General features: G+C 40.9%; 1 protein-coding gene across 4 annotated transcripts in view; it reads right to left on the bottom strand.

Annotated features, from left to right (window-relative positions):
* Positions 1–1,215: 1,215 nt before the first annotated feature.
* Positions 1,216–20,275, bottom strand: part of LOC140738245 (solute carrier family 2, facilitated glucose transporter member 11-like) — a 40,117-nt gene continuing 21,057 nt past the window's right edge. For 3 of the 4 annotated variants that reach the window (XM_073065395.1, XM_073065396.1, XM_073065394.1), the window contains 6 exons: positions 19,265–19,452; positions 17,446–17,556; positions 14,090–14,191; positions 9,704–9,779; positions 8,796–8,923; positions 1,216–6,218 (listed from right to left, as the gene is read on the bottom strand). In XM_073065395.1, the coding sequence (XP_072921496.1) occupies positions 6,066–6,218; positions 8,796–8,923; positions 9,704–9,779; positions 14,090–14,191; positions 17,446–17,556; positions 19,265–19,452 (758 nt within the window). In that variant the 3' untranslated portion in view covers positions 1,216–6,065. The remainder of the gene's footprint in view (positions 6,219–8,795; positions 8,924–9,703; positions 9,780–14,089; positions 14,192–17,445; positions 17,557–19,264; positions 19,453–20,275) is intronic. The other variant, XM_073065397.1, reaches the window with a different exon arrangement.

Raw genomic sequence — 20,275 nt, forward strand, 5'->3', positions numbered from 1 at the left:
GGAAAATAGGAACCCACCCGGCGCCCTGCCATTGATGGTGGCCCATCCGCTACACAAGCAAGAATGCTGGCGAGTGGAGTGTTCTTCTCTTTGAAAAAATTGCTCAACAATCCAAAAATATCAACTCCCCTTCATACCCGTTTCTTGTCTCCTTGCAAAAAACAACCCTTGAACCATGCTTTCATCACAAACATAACTAAGAAGCAAAGATTAGTTGCGTGGCAAATTTGACTCATCCAAATGCAGAACAAATCCCAGGGTTCGGGCGGCAGAGGAGGATGGGGCAGAATCCCCGCCGGGCAGCAGCAGGAGTCCTGACAAAGGGTCTCGGCCCGAAACGTCGACAGTGCTTCGCCTTATAGATGCTGCCTGGCCTGCTGTGTTCCACCAGCATTTTGTGTGTGTTGTTTGAATTTCCAGCATCTGCAGATTTCCTCGTGTTGACTCCCCTTCATATCTGTTTCTTGTCCCCTTGCAAAAAAACAACCCTTGAACCACGCTTTCATCACAAACATAACTAAGAAGCAAAGATTAGTTGCGCGGCAAATTTGACTCATCCAAATGCAGAACAAATTCTCCTGTCCTAAGAACGTTGCATGTCTTCCACAATCTTCGACATTTCATCTATTCATCTTTGAACAGTCGTCACTGAGCGGAGTTGCTTTCTTTGGTTTGGTGATTTATGCAAAACCCTACTCAAAACCTCTCTTACAGCTGGCAGAATCAGTTCTTCTTTCTCTTTCATACACACACACACACACACACACTCTTTCATTCTACCATTCTCGATTCCATCCTATCTCCTATTTCTTCACCCTTTGCTCACACAGTAACCTCCTGTTCTCACTCTCCTTTCTCCCCACTCATATAAAATGGCTGGCAGCAGAGTGAAAAGATGCTTCCATGGCATCAAGTATATCTGTATGGAATGTTGGGCATGCACCTCTTGTTCCCCAAGTAAGGTGTGTGGGTAATATTGCTGCCCTGGGGGCAGGAGTTTCTAAAAAGGCAATAAATATAAAGGGTGCAGTTAATAGCAAAGGAGGCAGTCCTATTCAGGAATGTTTGACAGGATCCAATTTACTCCAAATCTTTCACGATGTACCTCGTCAGCATTTGTTTCATCCACCCAAACCCTTTACTGCAAATCCTTGTTTGTTTTAAACAAACTGCTTTTCCATTAAAAGATAAATAAGTCACAAATTAAAGCCTTCATTGGAAAGAAAACCCAACTTTACTGTAACTGATGTATTATAATACAGATGCTTGGCATTGTTACAAGGAAATGTAACTTTAACAAATATTCCTTAATTTTACACTGTTCAGTTGATATGTTCATTGTTCAAAGACTGGCTTTATATGCAACCTTTCAGAAATTATACTCTAAATAATTTAATGTTACATTTACTTCAACAGGCACTTCAATAATTTATTGATGCAGGCATTGAGAATATTGATACATGTGGTAGGCTCTTTTAATAGCAATTGGTATAAATCAGGAAGGTGGCAAAGTCAAAAAATTACATCTTCAGCTTCACAATTCCACATGCTTCAGTGCAATGGCTTATTTACTAAATGCCACTTTTCATACACAGATTATCTATATGTACAGCACTGCTAGAGGTTCTTTCTCATGCACTTGTGTCTTCTAATTTATGATTCAGCTTCTATGCTTTAAAGAACACAAGACTAAAGTGTGCTTAACTTATATAATTTAAAATGTATAAATAAATATTATCCAGCTTTATTGGTACTTTAAACTGTGCATGTACTGTTCTCCATATAAATGTCCTTACATTTGGAGAGAATGAATTAGTATTTTCAATGTCAAAATTTGATTGTTGTGAAGCAATTGGTTTTCCTGCTGTCATACAGATTCTTCCAGCATCCCAGAAGTATCAGAATCGCAGATCAATGTGAATTGAGCTGAGCTGTGGCCGGTGGTTTCCAAGCTATTCAACTACAGATGCTCCCAGCTAGCATGTCGTGGATTCACATTGCCCCATAAAGCTTAGTGTCTGATGCTGGCATATCCACCTCTTAGGCTGAATTCCCAAGTGTTATGCTGAAGGATCCACCTATCTGACTGAACACTGAGCTGTCCTCATTGAACTCATTCAAAATTCTCCAAGCTGCTGCCCAATTTCATTGAAACATCTGAAAGTTTAAGACAACTGATACAATCTGAAAAATAAGCTTACAAGTAGTTCACCTTTTTAAAAAAAATAAGTATTTAGATATTAAAACATCACTAAGATTATTTGCTTTCTTGATTCAAATCATCTTTTCAAGTTGTATTTATTTTTCGGTACTTTAGAAACATAGAAAACCTACAGCACAATACAGGCCCTTCGGCCCACAAGGTTGTGCCGAACATGTCCCTACCCTAGATATGTCTAGGTTTACCTATAGCCCTCTTATTTTTCTAAGCTCCATGTACCTATCCAAAAGTCTCTTAAAAGGCCCTATTGTATCTGCCTCCACCACCTTTGCCAGCAACCCATTCCACGCACTCACCACTCTCTGAGTGAAAAAAACTTACCCCTGACATCTCCTCTGTACCTACTCCCCAGCACCTTAAACTTGTGTCTTCTTGTGGCAACCATTTCAGCCCTTGGAAAAAGCCTCTGACTATCCACAGGATCAACCTTCTCAACATCTTATACACCTCTATCAGGTCAACTCTCATCCTCCTTCGCTCCAAGGAGAAAAGGCCAAGTTCACTCAACCTATCCTCATAAGACATGCTCCCCAATCTTGATTTTTATCTTTTTAATGACGTGTTTGAACGTGCATTTAATAAACATTGAAACAATTTAATGTTTTTATGTGACTTTGTACATGAATGATACTTAAAAAGTTTTCATTTTTAATTATATTACTGAGATACTTAAGAATAATGCATTTTGAAAGATGAGGTCTTTGGAAGCACTTTGATTGGTTTGTCAGGGTCTATAGGAAAGTTCCAGGATTCCGGGCTGTGGCCTCACTGTGGGGTCAGTCAGACTATGTAAATGGACACGTGCATCTGCACCAGGCTAGTATAGGAATGGGATGTGCAAATCCAGATGTAAATTGAGCACAATATGGCCCATCTCATCTTCAATGAGTCTTCTAAACACATGTCATCTCTCTCACCCTCCTCTTTACCAAATCAATGCCAAGGACCACTGTTGAAAGTAGGATAGGTGTACTTGGACAGGTAGAAACAGAAATATACCTTTGAGGAAATAACAAGCAGGAAAGTCAAAGGAGAATCAGCGGATGTTGTTGACTTGGGTTTTGAGAATGCCTTTGTCACTGGTGAGGCTCTAAGCAAGGTAAGAGCCCATTGTATTACAGGATAGACACTAGCAAGGATAACGAGATTGGCTGACTGGTAGGAGGCAAAGAATGAGAATAAAGGAGGCTTTTTCTGGTTGGCTGTCAGTGACAAATAAAGTTTCACAGGTGTTTGGTCCACTACATCTCATATTATATATTAATAATGTGAGTGACATAGTTGATGGCTTTGTGGCCAAGTTTGTGAATGATACAAAGATAGGTCTCAGCCCGAAATGTTGACTGCTCATTTCCACGGATGCTGCCCAACCTGCTGAGTTCCTCTCAGCTTGTTGTACATGTTGCTTTGAACCCAGCATCTGCAGTGTACTTTGTGTGTAGAGAAATGTATGGTTATGCACTTTGGTAGAAGGAATAAAGGCATAAACTATTTTTTAAATGGAAAGCAAATCCAGTAACAAGGTGCAAAGGGACTTGGGAGTCCTTGTGCAGCATTCCCGAAAGGTTAATTAGTAGGTAGTAAGGAAGGGAAATGCCACGGGAGCATTCTTTTTGAGAGAATTAGAATATAAAATCAAGGATGTAATGCTGACGCTTTATAAATCACCAGTCAGGCCATATTTTGAATATTGTGAGCAGCTTTGGGCCCCATATATAAAAAAAGATGAGCTAGCATTGGAGAGTCCAGAGGAGGTTTGTAAGATTGATCCCAGGATTGAAAGAGTTGATGTGTGAGGAATGTTTGATGGCTCTGGGACTGTATTTGCTGAATTTAGAAGGTAGAGAGATCTCATTGAAGCCTATTGAATATTGAAAGGCCTGTACAGAGTGGACATGGAGAGAGAACTTCCAATAGTGGGAGAGACTGTAACCACAGGGCACAGCCTCAGAATACAAGGATGTTCCTTTAGACCAGAGAGGAGGAATTTATTTAGAAAATAAGGTGCAGGAGTAGGCCATTTGGCCCTTCGAGCCAGCACCGCCATTCACTGTGATCATGGCTGATCATCCACAATCAGTACCCTGTTCCTGCTTTCTCTGCATTTCCCTTGACTCCGCTATCTTTAAGAGATCAATCTCTTTCTTGAAAGCATCCAGAGAATTGGCCTCCACTGCCCTGTGGAGCTAGGTTGTTTGTATGTTTAAAGCAGAGGTTGATAGGTTCTTGATTAGTATCCATCATTGTCAAAAAGTCCTTCATGACTTTGGATTCACCTTATAACCAGATCAGTACTTCCAGCATTTCCTGTCATTAAGTTCGAAAGCTACAGAGACTCCCAGGCTACGGACTGCCTGATCTGTGGAAATGTGGTGTACATCTGTAAAACATTTATCTAGATAGCATAATAATGTTCTGTGGTATTTGTGAATAACTGGATACATGTATATTCAATTAGTTTACTTATGAGAGTGAGTATACAATGAAATGATAGAATTATAGAAATTATATGTAGAGCGATTTGATATGGGCAGCAGTGGGAAATGAGTATTTCTCAGGTACAGAGAAATTGGCTTACAGTTGTCAGGAATGGAAAAACATATAAAACCTAGGGGCTGCCTAAAGTTGGGGAAATTATTTCTCATAAAGGTATAATCATGAGCTCAGTAAATTGTTGGTTCTATTGATCAACTTTATGAATCAATCTGCAGATACTTGAACATGTGACCTGGATTATCAACAACTATTTCTGCTGTAGGTTCCCTGCCCAGTGACGGAGAAAACTAACAGCAAAGATCAGCTGCTCTACCCCACACTGCATGAAGGCAGAAAAAAAGCATATGGAAGAATATTGTTTAAATGCAGGGTAAGAAACTACCTAACCTGCTGGAAACACTCAGCAGGTTAGGTAAAACAAACTGTGCTAATGTTTCAGATCATAAACAACCTTTCTCTTTCTAACTCACAAATGCTGCCTGACCAATTATTATGCACCAGTATTTAACTGGACATCAGAAACAGAAGTAGCCCAGAGACATCTCACTATCAAATATTAAGGCTAATCTGTCCACTCAGTACTATTTTCTCATGCTAACTCTACATCCCTAAAATCGATCAACCTTTACAAGTACACTCAGTGGCCACTGGATTAGGCACATTTGCTCATTAACATAAACATCTGATCAGCCAATCATGTAGCAGCAACTCAGTGCTTAAAGCATGGAGACATGGCCATAAAGTTCAGACTGAACATCAGCATAGGGAAGAAACGTGATCGGAGTGGCTTTGATCGTGGAATGTTTGTTGGTGCCAGACCTGGCGGTTTGAGCAGCTCAGGAACTGCTGATCTCCTGGGGTTTTCACACACAGGCTCGAGAGTTTACAGAGAATGGTGTGAAAGAAAACACAAAAACACCCAGTGAGCAGCAGCTTTGTGGGCGAAAACGCCTTGTTAATGGGAGAGGCGAGAGGAGAATGGTCAGGCTTGGTCAAGCTGACTGGAAGGTGACAACAATCATGCACTACAACAGTGCAGAAGAGCATCTCGGAACACAAAGCTTGTCAAACCTTGAAGAGCACGGCTACAGCAGCAGAACATACACTCAGTGGCCACTTTATTAGGAGTAGGAGGTACCTCACAAAGTGGCCCTGAGTAACATATGCACCAAATCAGCCTCCACAGAAGCACATTAGTAGAGACTTGCTAAGATTCACCAGCCTCCAGATGATGAATTTTCTTCTCTCTCATCCTGAACGTTTAAATCCTTATTTTAAGAAAGGAATCCTTGGTTATTTATGTTTTGAGAGGCTTTAACGTAGTTTTGTTGCTTTATCTTCACTTGGTCTACTTGAGCCCTCTGAAATTTTGCTTACGAAACTCCTTTGAAATTTCAAGAAAGGTCTTTCCTTTTGTTTCGGGCAGGAAGACTCCAATAAAGACAACGAAGAAGAAGCTAAGGGAAAGGAATGGCACATAGCAGAAACTGCCCAGCCCCTCCTGAAAGAGAGAAAGACAGGGTGAGTGCAGTACAACAGATCTTCATTACAGGATCAAAGCAACTTCATCATTTACTACTCTCTTCCCTTTTTGTTTCACCCTGAAATTATTTTTTTAAACTATTTAATCTTCTGGAATCTGGGCATTACAAGAAGTTATTGCCTATTTCTAAATGCTCTTGAGAAGAAGGCAGTCAGCTGCTTTCTTGAATAACTGCAGTCCCTCTGCTGAAGGGGAGAGAAATCCAGCATTTAGACACAGCAGCAATGAAGTGCCGGTGATATATTTCCCAGCAAGGATGGCAAGTCATGCTATTCCTGTTCTTCATACCACCCAGCAACAATAATATAATTTGCATCAGGATTGAATCCCCTCTGCCCTTCAGACGGTAGGTTTTCCAAAGAGCAGAGGGAGTGGTGGGGAAGGAATGCATTTTATTTTGAATAGACAAGGACTGATTACAAAAATCCAGCAGAACTCTACAAGAGTTTTTGTACCCCTGATGATCTTATTCTGTCTTCAGCAGGGGCCATTGCTTGATGCTCTTACACCCCTATCAAAGGGGATCAGTGTAAATGAATGTTTACAAAGGGCTTGTTTCCTTGCTGCTCAGTCACCATCACTCAAAAGGCATTGCTGTTTAGGTAATTGACCCTGCCTTGCAGAGGTTCTATACGTGTCTGTTTTAACACAAAGTAGCACACAAAAAGGAACTCAACAGATCAAGCAACATCTACAAAGGGGAATAAGCAGTCAATGTTTTGGGCCGAGACACTTCATCAGGATCTACATTCCATTTCTAGTATCTGCAACATCTCCTGTGTTTTCCCTGCTTAACAATTCCTCTTACCTCCCCTTGAATAACATAGCCATCACTGAACCATTATTCCATCTTCCTGGACCTCTTCCATCCAGAAACTCCAGAGATGCCACCCTTCATCTCACACACCTACCTCTACTTCTTTTCTAATATCCTCAAGCAGCAGCCCCATTGGAGCTGTTGATTTAGCTTATTCTGGCCTCAGCTTTCCTTCAGTCTTAACTCTACAAAAAAAATCAATGTTTTCATATTCACATTCATTCCATATCCAGGACAAGCTCTCTTTTCCTATTACCATTGGGGAAAGAGAAACAGGAGCCTGAGGACTCATGCTAAACATTTTAGGAACAACTTCTTCCCCTTTGTCATTAAATTTCTGAATGATCTATGAACCTCTGAATGTTACCTCGCTATTGCTCTTTTAAACTATTTTTACCTTTTTTGTATTTCACACAGGTCGAGTACCCCTTATCTGAAATTCCAAAATTCAAAAGCCTCCAAAATCAGAAATTTTTCCGAGCACTGACATGACGTCACAAATGGAAAATCCCCACAGGGTGCTGGGAAGGTTCCTAGGCGATGTGCCGGTCTCTGCACACCACAGAAATTTCAGAGAAGTGACCTCACGTATGTAATGAAGAGAAGTTAATGAGAAATCGGAGGAAAAAAACACATAAAATGAACAATGAATATCTCGACCATGAGTGGATTCGTCAGTGTGAACATATGCCTCTTAACGGTACGCTGATCATGAAACAAGCAATGATCTATCACGACAAACTGAAAATGGAAGATAATTGTGAAAATTCAGCAGGCTGGTTGCAGAAATTTAACAAAAGGTACCGCGTTAAATTCTTAAAGATGATATAAAGTTTAAAGTCTGCTGATCATGAAGCAGTTGAGAAATTCATTGAAGAGTTTCGCTGATGAAAATCTAACACCAGAACAAGTCTACAATGCTGATTGCTTTTATGCCTTACATGAAACCTAAAAAAATACAAATATAATGCACTATAACATTTTAATGAAAACATGACATCCTAGGTGGAGACTGAAAACCTGTTGTTGTTCAACTGCTGATTCAGGAATTCTCCTGATGTTGCTTTCCTTATATTTCACATATACGCACACATATATTTCCATTATATTAATTGTATGGAACAATTTTTACTGTTAAGTATGCATGTGTGCTGAAGAAGTGCAAGACAAGGACTGCTTGCCAGTAGCACACAAATTCAGAGTTGGAAAGGATGGCAATCACAAGCTATCTCATTATACATTAAAAACTCAGAAACTCTTCCACCCCCAAGCATTGTGGGTAAGTGGCACTCAAACTGTAGTGAGCTTTGTCTTGCATTGTACTCCTGCCACAAATATCACAACATATGTCAGTGATAATGAACTTGATTCTTATTTTGTCCTAAAGTTCACAGACTTGTTATCTGCAACTGTTTGACAAGTGCAGATAATAATTGCACGATTCACATCCACTCATGCACTTCACCCTCCTTTTCTTCTTCACCCGTCCGATTATCACCCGTCTTTCATTAAACTCACTTACCCACCTCTTCATATCCTTTCCCTTTCTTCCTTCTCATCCTGATGAATTCTCATTGACCTGAACTGTTAACTATTTCCATGCCACCATACCTGGTCATTTCTAATCACTTTCCATTTTTACAATATAGACTATTTATAGAGATAAAAATGATTAATTTGTTCCAATATTATACATTGTCAATATTCATGATACTTACAACGATAAATGGGAACGTTAATCCAATAATAATAAAATTTATCCAGAAAAGGAATCCATTGATCATATATGCTGCAGGCCTTGCGGTCTGGTCAAAGATCTCCATCGGAATGATCCCAGTTACCCCTGCTACGGGCAGAGCAATCACAATAAAGTTACTCTAAACAAATAAGGACATCAGTAACTCCTGACAATTATTCGGATTCTACTTATCACATGCAGGAAAGTATAAACACCATTAGCAACACCAACTATAGAGTTAATAACTACATCATCTGTAGCCGTCTAGATACTTCTATATCGGGAGACTGAAAAATTTTAGTGCAGGGGAGTAGAATACATCTACTATTAATTATATACTGGGCAATGAGTTGGAGGTAGAAAGAAATATTCCCAAAGCAAATTTATTTATTCAGAAAAAGACTATTTAAAAGGCAGGGGGAACAGAAACTACAGCTACTTTTCCCTACAAAAGTGGAGGAATTTAATCAGAAAACAGTGAGTGAAGGACAGGTATATACAAATTATATACACAATCACTAGCCTGACTGATAGGCAGCCTAGCCAATCATCTCCACTTTGGTTGTAGCATTGATGCTTTATGCATTGAATACATCTTCCACAAAGCACTCACCAACAGATCCCCCATCAAGCAGGGCAAACTGGTGAATGGAACATGGTTTTCTCCATTAAAATGGTTACACTTGATTCATCCCTCCAATCATTTCCATATTTCTGACCAAAATATCTTCAGTAACTTTGTCTTTTTTATCTGAACTCCACAAGAACAGATCACTTATTTTGCAGTTTTGAAGGACTCATGATGAAATATTAAGTTTTAATGTCAACAGCTGCTGCATTTTGTCAACAATTGGGATTTTCTTTGTAGACTACAATACAGAATCTTACCTGGGCCAATTCCAAAGCTTAAGATGGACGCAAAGATGGAAATTACACTCATATATGGCATCCAGCTAATCTTGTCCTAGGTCAAGACAGATCACATGAGTTAAACATGCAGGGATTAGTTTTCCAACTACCGGTAGTCATTAACAGTACAACTGAAAACATGCTCAGGGATGAAGTTCAGAGCCCTCAACTGAATACAATTTTCTTTTCTTGCAACAACTGACCCGCTCAAGCTTTGATTCTGTTTTGATTTGGTTGTGCTAGATATGGGAAGATGTGCAATAATCAGTCTCATCACCTAGAGTTACCATTATTTATTTGTTTAAAGATACAGCGTGAAACAGGCCCTTCAAGCCACACCGCCCAGCAACACACTAATTTAACCCTCGCCTAATCATGGGACAATTCACAATGACCAATTAACCAGTCTCTCTCTCTCTCTCTCTCTCTCTCTAGATACCTTTCAGTAATCGGTGCTCCGGCTGTCATTCACTGGATTTAAGAAAGTGAAGTAGGAACAAACCTTGAGATCCTTCAAGCCTGATCTGCTACTCAGTAAGACTGTGATTAACCTAAACTTCAATTTGGCTCCACTTTCCTGCCTGCTCCTTATAACTTTCGACTATCTTACATTTCAAACATCTATCCACCTCTGCTTTGAATACATTCAGTGACTCAGCCTCCATTGCCCTGGGGTAAAGAATTCCAAAGAAATAATCCTCATAAAGAAGTACATCCCAATCTACATCCTAAAAAGGCAATTTCTGAAACTACTAGTTCTAGATTCTACCCCAAGATTCTAGATTCTAACCTGTACATCTTCAGAATCGTTCAGATTTTCAATGTGACTATATCTCATTCTCCTGAAGCTCAGGATACTATATAATCCAATTTGCTTAGTCTTCACTAATAAAATAATCATTTTATCCTGCGAATCAACTTAGTAAATCTCTTCTGAACTGCCTCCAAACAAATATATCCTTTCGTAAATAAGGAGTGCTAAACTGTACCCAGTACTCCGAATCTATTCTCACAAATGCTCTGTGTGCTTACAGCACAAGTTCTCCTATGATGCCTCCTTCTGTTTGCTTTCTTTACACTTGTTCTACCTGCTATGCTAATATGGTTAATTACAAATACACCAAGAACACTCAGTACCACTATTCCTAAGTTACTCTGTACTTAAACAATGTTCTGCTGTACTATTCTTCTGACCAAAATGGACCACATTACATTATACTCATCTTCCAGATTTTGGCCTCCTCACTCAATCTTTTTATATCCCTTTGTGCAGTCTTTTATGCCTTCTGCACAACTTGCTTTCCTGTCAGTATTGTCAGCAAAGTGGGCTGTGAAACTGAGTTCATTTTCCTCCTGTCCAAAATCTCTGCAGCAACGTCCCTGCAGGCAACAATTTTCCCCATTCACAGGCATGATTGATGCACTTCCATCGTGGCTTTGAGCATCAATGTCCTAGAAAAGAGCCAATGACTTCAAAATAGAAGAATGGGGGAAACAACAATGAAGCGAGGAAATAAAGGACAGGAATTTATCATTTTAAGGGGAAAAAAAGTAGACTTGTCTGTACCACGCTCTTTTACCTATAACTTTGGCACAGTAAACCTTTTCTTTTTAAATTAACAATCAGAGGACCTTCACAGGAATGTTTCACAGGCCAAATCATAATTATCAGTGACAGCACAACAGCAGTAATTTGCATTCATGTAGCTTCATTTAATCAAAAAGCACCTTATTATTCATAAATCTACACTAAAGAATTGAAAAGATGTGAATTATGGTTGAGAATTAAGGAGATAGTGTCTCACAGGTCCAATGACCCAGGTTCAATCCTATGTCCGATCTGGTCTGTGAAAAGTTTGCAAATCCTTCCCCTGGCTGTGTGGGTTTGATCAGACAAGCAGTCTGAAAAGACAGAGAGAGTGGAAGACAGCAGAGGAAGGTTGAGAGAGGTGCACGGGTTCAAGATGGTGAACGGAAAGGCACAGTCGTGCAGTAATGATAATGGTCACAGATCTTGGAGGCTACAACATATTTAAGGGTTTTAGACAGCTTCAATGAATCAAGACCAGATTATAAGAGTGGAAGAACATTGAAAAGCTGAGTTTCAATCATACACACTATTGAATTAGTACCACGTGGATCCAGCAGCATTTACTTCTGTCACTATATGGAGAAGAATAGGTATCCTGCACAAACATCTAGAAGTTCCAATCATCGATACATATGATTCATTCCATTAAGTTCACTGCATTCCAGTGTTTTATTCCTAATGTTATCCAGCATATTTGGGACCATTTCCCAAGAAATAAAAGCAACCGGTTAAGCCTATACCCTGCAGCCACCCATCACACATGTCAAACCTGAATGAATGTCCTATTAACAACCTTCCCCGGCCACCCCCCACCTCGCACACTCTCATCCTGCACTGGTCACTTCTCATTTTCCATTGCTGCTGTTGCATGGTTGAATGACTTTGCTTTGTCACCAAACAATTGATACTAGAGCGTACAATCATCACAGTGATATTTGATTCTGTGCTTCGCGCTCCCTGAAGTACAAACTGAAGTAAATATAATAAAAATTTTAATTATAAATCATAATTAGAAAATAGAAAAGGGAAAGTAAGGTAGTGCAAGTCAGGTCCAGATATTTGGAAGGTACGGCCCAGATCCGGGTCAGGATCCGTTCAGCAGTCTTATCACAGTTGGAAAGAAGCTGTTCCCAAATTTGGCCGTACGAATCTTCAAGCTCCTGAACCTTCTCCCAGAGGAAAGAGGGACAAAAAGTGTGTTGGCTGGGTGGGTCGTGTCCTCGTCCTGCTCCGACAGCGTGCAGTGTAAACTCAGGTGCAAAGGGACTTGCGAGTCCTCGTGCAGGATTCCCTAAGGGTTAATTTGCAGGTTGAGTCAGTCACAAGGAAGGCAAATCCAATGTTAGTATTCTTTTTGAGAGGTGAGGCCTCACTTGGAGTATTGTGAGCAGTTTTGTGCTGACATTGGAGAGGGTTCAAAGGTTTACAAAAATGATTTTGGGATTGTCATACGAGGATCATTCAATGGCTTTGGCCTCTATTCGCTGGAATTCAACAGAAGGAGAGGTGACCTCATTGAAACCTATTGAATGTTGAAAGACCTCAACAGAGTGGATGTGGAGAGGATGTTCCCTATGGTGGGGGAGTCTAAGACCAGAGGACACAGCCTCAGAATTGGGGGGAGTGTGTGGTGGAGTCATTTTAGAACAGACGTGAGGAGGAATTTCTTCAATCAGAGTGGGGAATCTGTGGAATTCATTGCCACAGGGGAGGCCAAGTCATTGGGTATGTTGAAAGCAGAGGTTGACAGACTCCTGACTGGCCAGGGAATGAAGGGATATGGGGAAAAGAAAGCAGATTGGGGCTGAGAGGAAAAATGGATCAGCCGTGATGAAATGGCAGAGCAGACTTGATGGGTTAGATGGCCTAATTCTGCTCCTGTACCTTATGACCTTAACTTGAACTGTACTAGATTAAATGGTACCATTCATTTTAGTGAGAGGCAAAGCTGAAAAAAATGCAATTCAATTGTTTTTAAGTGTTTTCTTGCATAATGTGTTTGGTTTTTTATTTACTGTAATTGTTTTAATAAATTTGAACACAGTTGTAACGTAATAATTAACTTTTTTTTCATGTTTCTGGAGATTAGAAATGTCTGAGATTTTCACAAACTTTCAGGCAGCTTTGCAGCTCATCAGCCATTTCAAATGGCTTTCCCAGCTGTCGGTGGGATTTACACTCCAGAGATCTTGTGTTATCATCTACAACCTCATTCATCAGGATTGATCTGAAGGTCTCTGTTCAAATTAAGAATGACTTCAGTAGGTAGGTGAATTTGGAGAAATACTGGATTTTGAAAAGTAAATTGTATAACTTTCAATCTGAATGACCTGAAGCACAAGTTTTTTCCCCTTGTTTTTCTTTTGGGTTAAATATCTAAAGATTTTTTTTAAAGCTAAAGTTTCATGACATTGAATGCTGCTAATTAGAATGGTTGAACACTGCTCCTCATTACATTAATCTGATAATCAACCCGGAGTTGCTAAGCACAGGGCTGGACATTAAAAACCCTATAAGGATGTCAAATCAAAAATTCCTCAACTTCTTTATTTTGGTGTCATTCTTGCATTTAGTCAACTAGAAACCATGAGAACTCCTGTATGGGAATTTTGATATCAATGCTATTCACAAGAGTTTCTACTTCTAATCACTTTAAATAAAGAACACACAACATAGAGATAAAAATTGTCTCTGAAATAGGAATCACGCCCTGAAAGTTGACTAATTCCAACCTGACTCTCTTTTTAAACTCTGAAAAAGAGACTGTGACTCACTTGAAGAGCCAATGAGATGGTGAAAAATATTCCAGAGATAACCATCAGACCATAACCTCCCATAAGCAGCAGCCTGCGCCCAGCTCGGTCAACGAACAGATTCTAATGGAGGAAAATCAAATGTTAGAACACGTTAATAATACATCTGCAAGAAAGAACTGTTGGGCATGAGGTGACGACTCTGTCAGAATCGTGTATACTGTCCATAAATAGCAAAACACAGAGTGCAGTGTAAACCCAAGTCCGTGATTCAGCTGGACCCTGATTTTGAAGATTAGACTGATCTGCCGTCACACAGGGTCTGGTATTGTCATACAGCATGGCAACAGGCACCTCTGCCCACTACATCCATGCCAACCAGTGGAACACCATTTGGCTGCCCTTGATGACTCCTTTTTACCCAGATGTCAGGCCTACAGATCTCTAACTACCAGGCTTCTTCCTGAAAATACGGACCACATTTGCTGTCTTCCAGTCACATGGCCAAAGGAGATTTTAAAATCTCAGCCTGAACCCCAGCAATCTCTTCCCTCATTTCCCCACAGTATCCTGGGATAATCCTCATCTGGCCTCAGGGTGTTGCCACCTTTAAGTCCACTGAGACAAATTAGAGGAGGCCGCATCGGGAGTACCGGACGCAATAGACGAACCCAGCAGACTCGCAGATAAAGTGTTGCCTCATGTGGAATGGCTGCTTGAGGCCCCGAGTGGAGGTGAATGGGCAGGTGTAGCACTTGGACAGCTTGTAGGGATTGGTGCTGAGAGGGACAAAAGGACAACAGATCCCTGTGGAAAGCAGAGAGTGGGGGTGGGGGGGGAGGTGAAGATGTTGTTAGTTGTAGGATCCCTTTGAAGATGGAGAAAGTTGCAGAGGATGATGTGTTGAATGCTGGGGCTCAGAGGGTGGTAGGTAAGGACAAACAGAGCTCAATCACTGTTAAGACAACAGGAAGATAGATAGATAGATAGATAGATACTTTATTCATCCCCATGGGGAAATTCAACTTTTTTTCCAATGTCCCATACACTTGTTGTAGCAAAACTAATTACATACAATATTTAACTCAGTAAAAAAATATGATATGCATCTAAATCACTATCTCAAAAAGCATTAATAATAGCTTTTAAAAAGTTCTTAAGTCCTGGCGGTTGAATTGTAAAGCCTAATGGCATTGGGGAGTATTGACCTCTTCATCCTGTCTGAGGAGCATTGCATCGATAGTAACCTGTCGCTGAAACTGCTTCTCTGTCTCTGGATGGTGCTATGTAGAGGATGTTCAGAGTTTTCCATAATTGACCGTAGCCTACTCAGCGCCCTTCGCTCAGCTACCGATGTTAAACTCTCCAGTACTTTGCCCACGACAGAGCCCGCCTTCCTTACCAGCTTATTAAGACGTGAGGCGTCCCTCTTCTTAATGCTTCCTCCCCAACACGCCACCACAAAGAAGAGGGCGCTCTCCACAACTGACCTATAGAACATCTTCAGCATCTCACTACAGACATTGAATGACGCCAACCTTCTAAGGAAGTACAGTCGACTCTGTGCCTTCCTGCACAAGGCATCTGTGTTGGCAGTCCAGTCTAGCTTCTCGTCTAACTGTACTCCCAGATACTTGTAGGTCTTAACCTGCTCCACACATTCTCCATTAATGATCACTGGCTCCATATGAGGCCTAGATCTCCTAAAGTCCACCACCATCTCCTTGGTCTTGGTGATATTGAGACGCAGGTAGTTTGAGTTGCACCATATCACAAAGTCCTGTATCAGTTTCCTATACTCCTCCTCCTGTCCATTCCTGACACACCCCACTATGGCCGTGTCATCAGCGAACTTCTGCACATGGCAGGACTCCGAGTTATATTGGAAGTCCGATGTGTACAGGGTGAACAGGTCCGGAGAGAGCACGGTCCCCTGCGGCGCTCCTGTGCTGCTGACCACCGTGTCAGACCTACAGTCTCCCAACCGCACATACTGAGGTCTATCTGTCAAGTAGTCCACTATCCACAAGATGGGGTGGGTGCAGATGTTTGTGAAATGGAGATGTAGACGAGGGCAGGACAAATGGTGGAGGAAGGGAAACTCCATTCGCTGATGTCCTGGAATGGAAAGCTGTGTCGTGGGAACAAATACAGTGGAGATAAAGCAACTGAGAAAGGGGAATAGCGGGAAGAGGTATAGACAGATAACCATAGGAATCGGTAGGTTTATCAAAGATGTCAGTCAGCAGTTTCCTTCCAGAGATGGGGACAGAGTTTGAGAAAGGAAAGGGAGGTATTTGTAATTGCCTATAGGTCAGGTTGGGTATAGAAAAATAGTAAACCTCAAGGCTTGGGTTGGTATGAGTCAGACATCTATCTGCCCCAAACCAACCCAAGATCCACTTTTGCAGATTAATTTTACATTTTATTTTGACATTTTCTTTGTCCCTAACAATTACAAATCCCTGTAAGATCTTCTCTCAGGTGTCTATTTTTCATGATGAAAAGCCCAATCTCTGCAATCTATTTTACAATACACACACTTAAAACTGGCAACCTACCCTTGAAACTGACAAACAGCTTATTCTCCTTGTCTGGTATATAAATGCAAGCTGTGGTTTCATTGCCTCCAAACTTTGAATCTCTCTCTCTCTCAGGTCACCAAAAGCCAGTCAGAAATTGGAATGTGACTGATGCACTGAGCAATTTTATCATCATCTCCTTATAGAATAGCTGACTGTTTTGACTATTTAAAATTCCCACTGGCTTCAATGATTGCAATTGGCAGCAGGTCTATCACTTTGTCTTTTCCATCCACATGTTTAAAATCTTTTAATGTCATTTGTGGAGGTAAATCCTGCTGGGAGAGAGATATACACCCATCCCAAAGCAGTTTTCATAGTAACATTTTTTTTTTGTTTTTATTTGCGGATTATCCCATATTCAACCAGAGTGGTTCATAATGTAACGTGCTCCACTCTGAATCTTTGTTTTACTCACAGCTCAGCAGAATTATTTTCCAGACTGTTTATTATCTTCCACTTAATCTATCCTGCAATGTGTATCACACATTCTGAGCAATGCACTTCACCCAATTAATCTTATTGCAGGTATTCCTTCCCTTTTGTATCCCTTCTACACATTACACACTTGCATTCTTCAGCCTGTATATTATACAGTGTATCACACACTTCATTTCTTTAAATTGAAAATTAGGAAAGATCCTGGAGAACTCTTAAATTGCTTGTAACTAATCATAAGCCTATACAAGAAGTGGGAAGGTGACTTTACCCAGGGGCTATTGGATTCTCCTTAATTTGTGTATGAATAAGAGTCAAACAAAACTATGAGAGCCTTCATTATAAAAAATTACGCACACTTGTCAATGCAGTAACAAGCTCACAGCACCCAGTTCCGATAGCAACATACGGGATGTTTTTCTCAGAAATTCCCACAGCACGAAAAACATATGCAGCATAGTAGTACATCTGTTGGAGAAAAAGGAATTAAAACTCTGAATCCAACCACATATAACCTGTTTCTGCTAACACATCAGACCGGGCAAATAATACAAGCACACAGCCGATTTGCTGTCCCCATGTAAGAGTCTGTTAACATTTGATATATAGTGTGATTTGCTCCTCCCTGGGACACACAGTGTTATATAAAATATATACACATGCTCAGCTATTTCAAGAGTTTATATTGTTATGCAAGATGCCCACAAAATACTATTCACTGTAATATACAGTGTGTTATATACTATACGGTGTATTCTAATGTATTTGATCCACATTACTTCTATTTTCTGTGTTGTTTGATATCCTTTCACTTTAATAGCTGATGTGATTTTTTGCAGTCTTGTTCCCAGGTAGTTTGTGTTTGAAGTTTTCTGACTCTCGTATTGGTCTCTTCCTTTAGTCCCATTCCTCAGAAACTCCTTGGCAGATGGGCGGCATGGACATTGAAGTTGAAATACAAATTTATATTGAAATTTCCTTTCAGTCATGCGTAAACAAACTGGGCAATAGTAAGCCAAACAACCAGAAAGACACATTCCAGACCATAATATAGTATGGAGGGCTCTCAGAGGTTACAGGGCATTGATAGGATGGAAAACTGGGCTGAGAAGTGGCAGATGGAGTTCAACCCAGATAAGTGTGAAGTGGTTCGTCTTGGTAGGTCAAATATGATATTAATGGTAAGACTCTTGGCAGTGTGGAGGATCAGAGAGATCTTGGGGTCCAAGTCCATAGGATGCTCAAAGCAGTTGCACGGGTTGACTCTGTGGTTAAGAAGGCATACGGTGTAACTAATCGTGGAATTGAATTTAGGAGCCAAGAGGTAATGTTGCAGTTATAAAGGATCTTGGTCAGACCCCACTTGGAGTACTGTGCTCAGTTCTAGTCCCCTCACTACAGGAAGAATGTGGAAGCCATAGAAGGGGTGCAGAGGAGATTTACAAGGACGTTGCCTGGATTGGGGAGCATGCTTTATGAAAACAGGTTGAGTGAACTCGGCCTTTTCTCCTTGGAGCAACGTACGATGAGAGGTGACCTGATAGAGGTGTACAAGATGAGAGGGATTGACCCTGTGGATAGTCAGAGGCTTCTTCCCCCAGGGCTAAAATGGTTGCCACAAGAGGACACAGTGCTGGGGAGTAGGTACAGAGGAGATGTCAGGGGTAAGTTTTTTATTCAGAGAGTGGTGAATGAGCTGCCGGCAACGGTGCTGGAAGCAGATACGATAGAGTCTTTTATGAGACTTTTGGATAGGTACATGGAGCTTCGAAAAATAGAGGGCTCTGGGTAAGCCTAGTAATTTCTAAGGTAGGGATATGTTCGGCACAACTTTGTGGGCTGAAGGGCCTGTATTGTGCTGTAGGTTTTCTATGTTTCTATGTTTCAAGTCCAGTCTTCTGTACATTTTGATTCACTTTGCATTAAATATCAATTCCTTTGCCAACACAACAGAATCCATTGGAATTCAAGTGCATCACAACTACAAATATATCTCTCGTTGCAGTTCTACATATTAGTCCATTTTAACATGTCCATGCCTTACTGAATTCTAAGTATGTCACCCAGAGCAAGTCCAGCAGAAGCTCGCAGATCTCCCATTCACACCTTTATCTTTTTGTGCTGCCACCTTCAAAGAAACGTCTATCTGAATGCACAGATGGTTCACCCTACTTACAGCGTCATTCCCACATAACTGTATGGCAGAGCCCAGCACAATGGTGATCATCAACTGCCTTCGGACACTACGGTCTACGAACATATCCCATATTTTCTTGGCATTTTCACCTTCAAGTACAGATTGCTCTTCCAACATTTCATCTATTTCTGACGTCAGGTTGGCATTGCCACGCAGTTGTTTTAGCGCTGTAAAGAAATACAGAGGGTGATGTTACTGGCATTCAGAGGGTCAATCATAAGCTAATATGGTCTGGGGTACTTGCCAATAGTCGTGAATTGCACTTCTCTCACATGATGCGACTGTGAATGTTCTACAGGATGGGCCAAATCCTGCTAACCCAGAATTTCCAACTACAGTCCCCCAATTAATCTCACTGGCTTTGTGCACCGTGCAGGCCAGCAACACAAGGCTCCACCAAAGGACTCTAGAGGAAGCTCAGCCGCAAAGCAAAACTAACACTAAATCTAACGCAATGCACTCAAGCTAACAACAAGTCATTCGCTTCCACATGTGGCAGTGGACACACAGAGGCCCAGGGCTACTGCATGTGAATGGCATAACGTAGTGAGAGCCATATATTAATACTGAAATTAATTTCTCTTCCCTACAAAAAAAAATTATCCAAATTTTTAAATTTATTTATTTACAGAAAAGACCCTTCTGCTTCAACAAGCTTCACCACCCAGCGACCATCTATTTAACACTGGCTTAATCACAGGGCAATTTACAATGACCAATTAACCTACTAACTGGTACATCTTAGGACTGTGGGAGGAAACCGGAGCACCCAGAGGAAACCCATGTATTCACAGGAAGCACGTAGAGTTTCATCTAAACTAGCCTTAACAGTTTCCATGAAGAACAGGGTGCCAGATTTTAATCATGCTTTGTGTGAACTGTTTCCTCATGAGGGGTGACTTGATCGAAGTGAATGAGATTTTAAGGGGCATAGAACAAGTTGATTTCCAGACTTCCTCCCAGTGCAGAAATAACTACTATGAAGGGGCA

Source organism: Hemitrygon akajei, chromosome 14 (genome assembly GCF_048418815.1).
Source record: "Hemitrygon akajei chromosome 14, sHemAka1.3, whole genome shotgun sequence".
NCBI lineage: Eukaryota > Metazoa > Chordata > Chondrichthyes > Myliobatiformes > Dasyatidae > Hemitrygon > Hemitrygon akajei.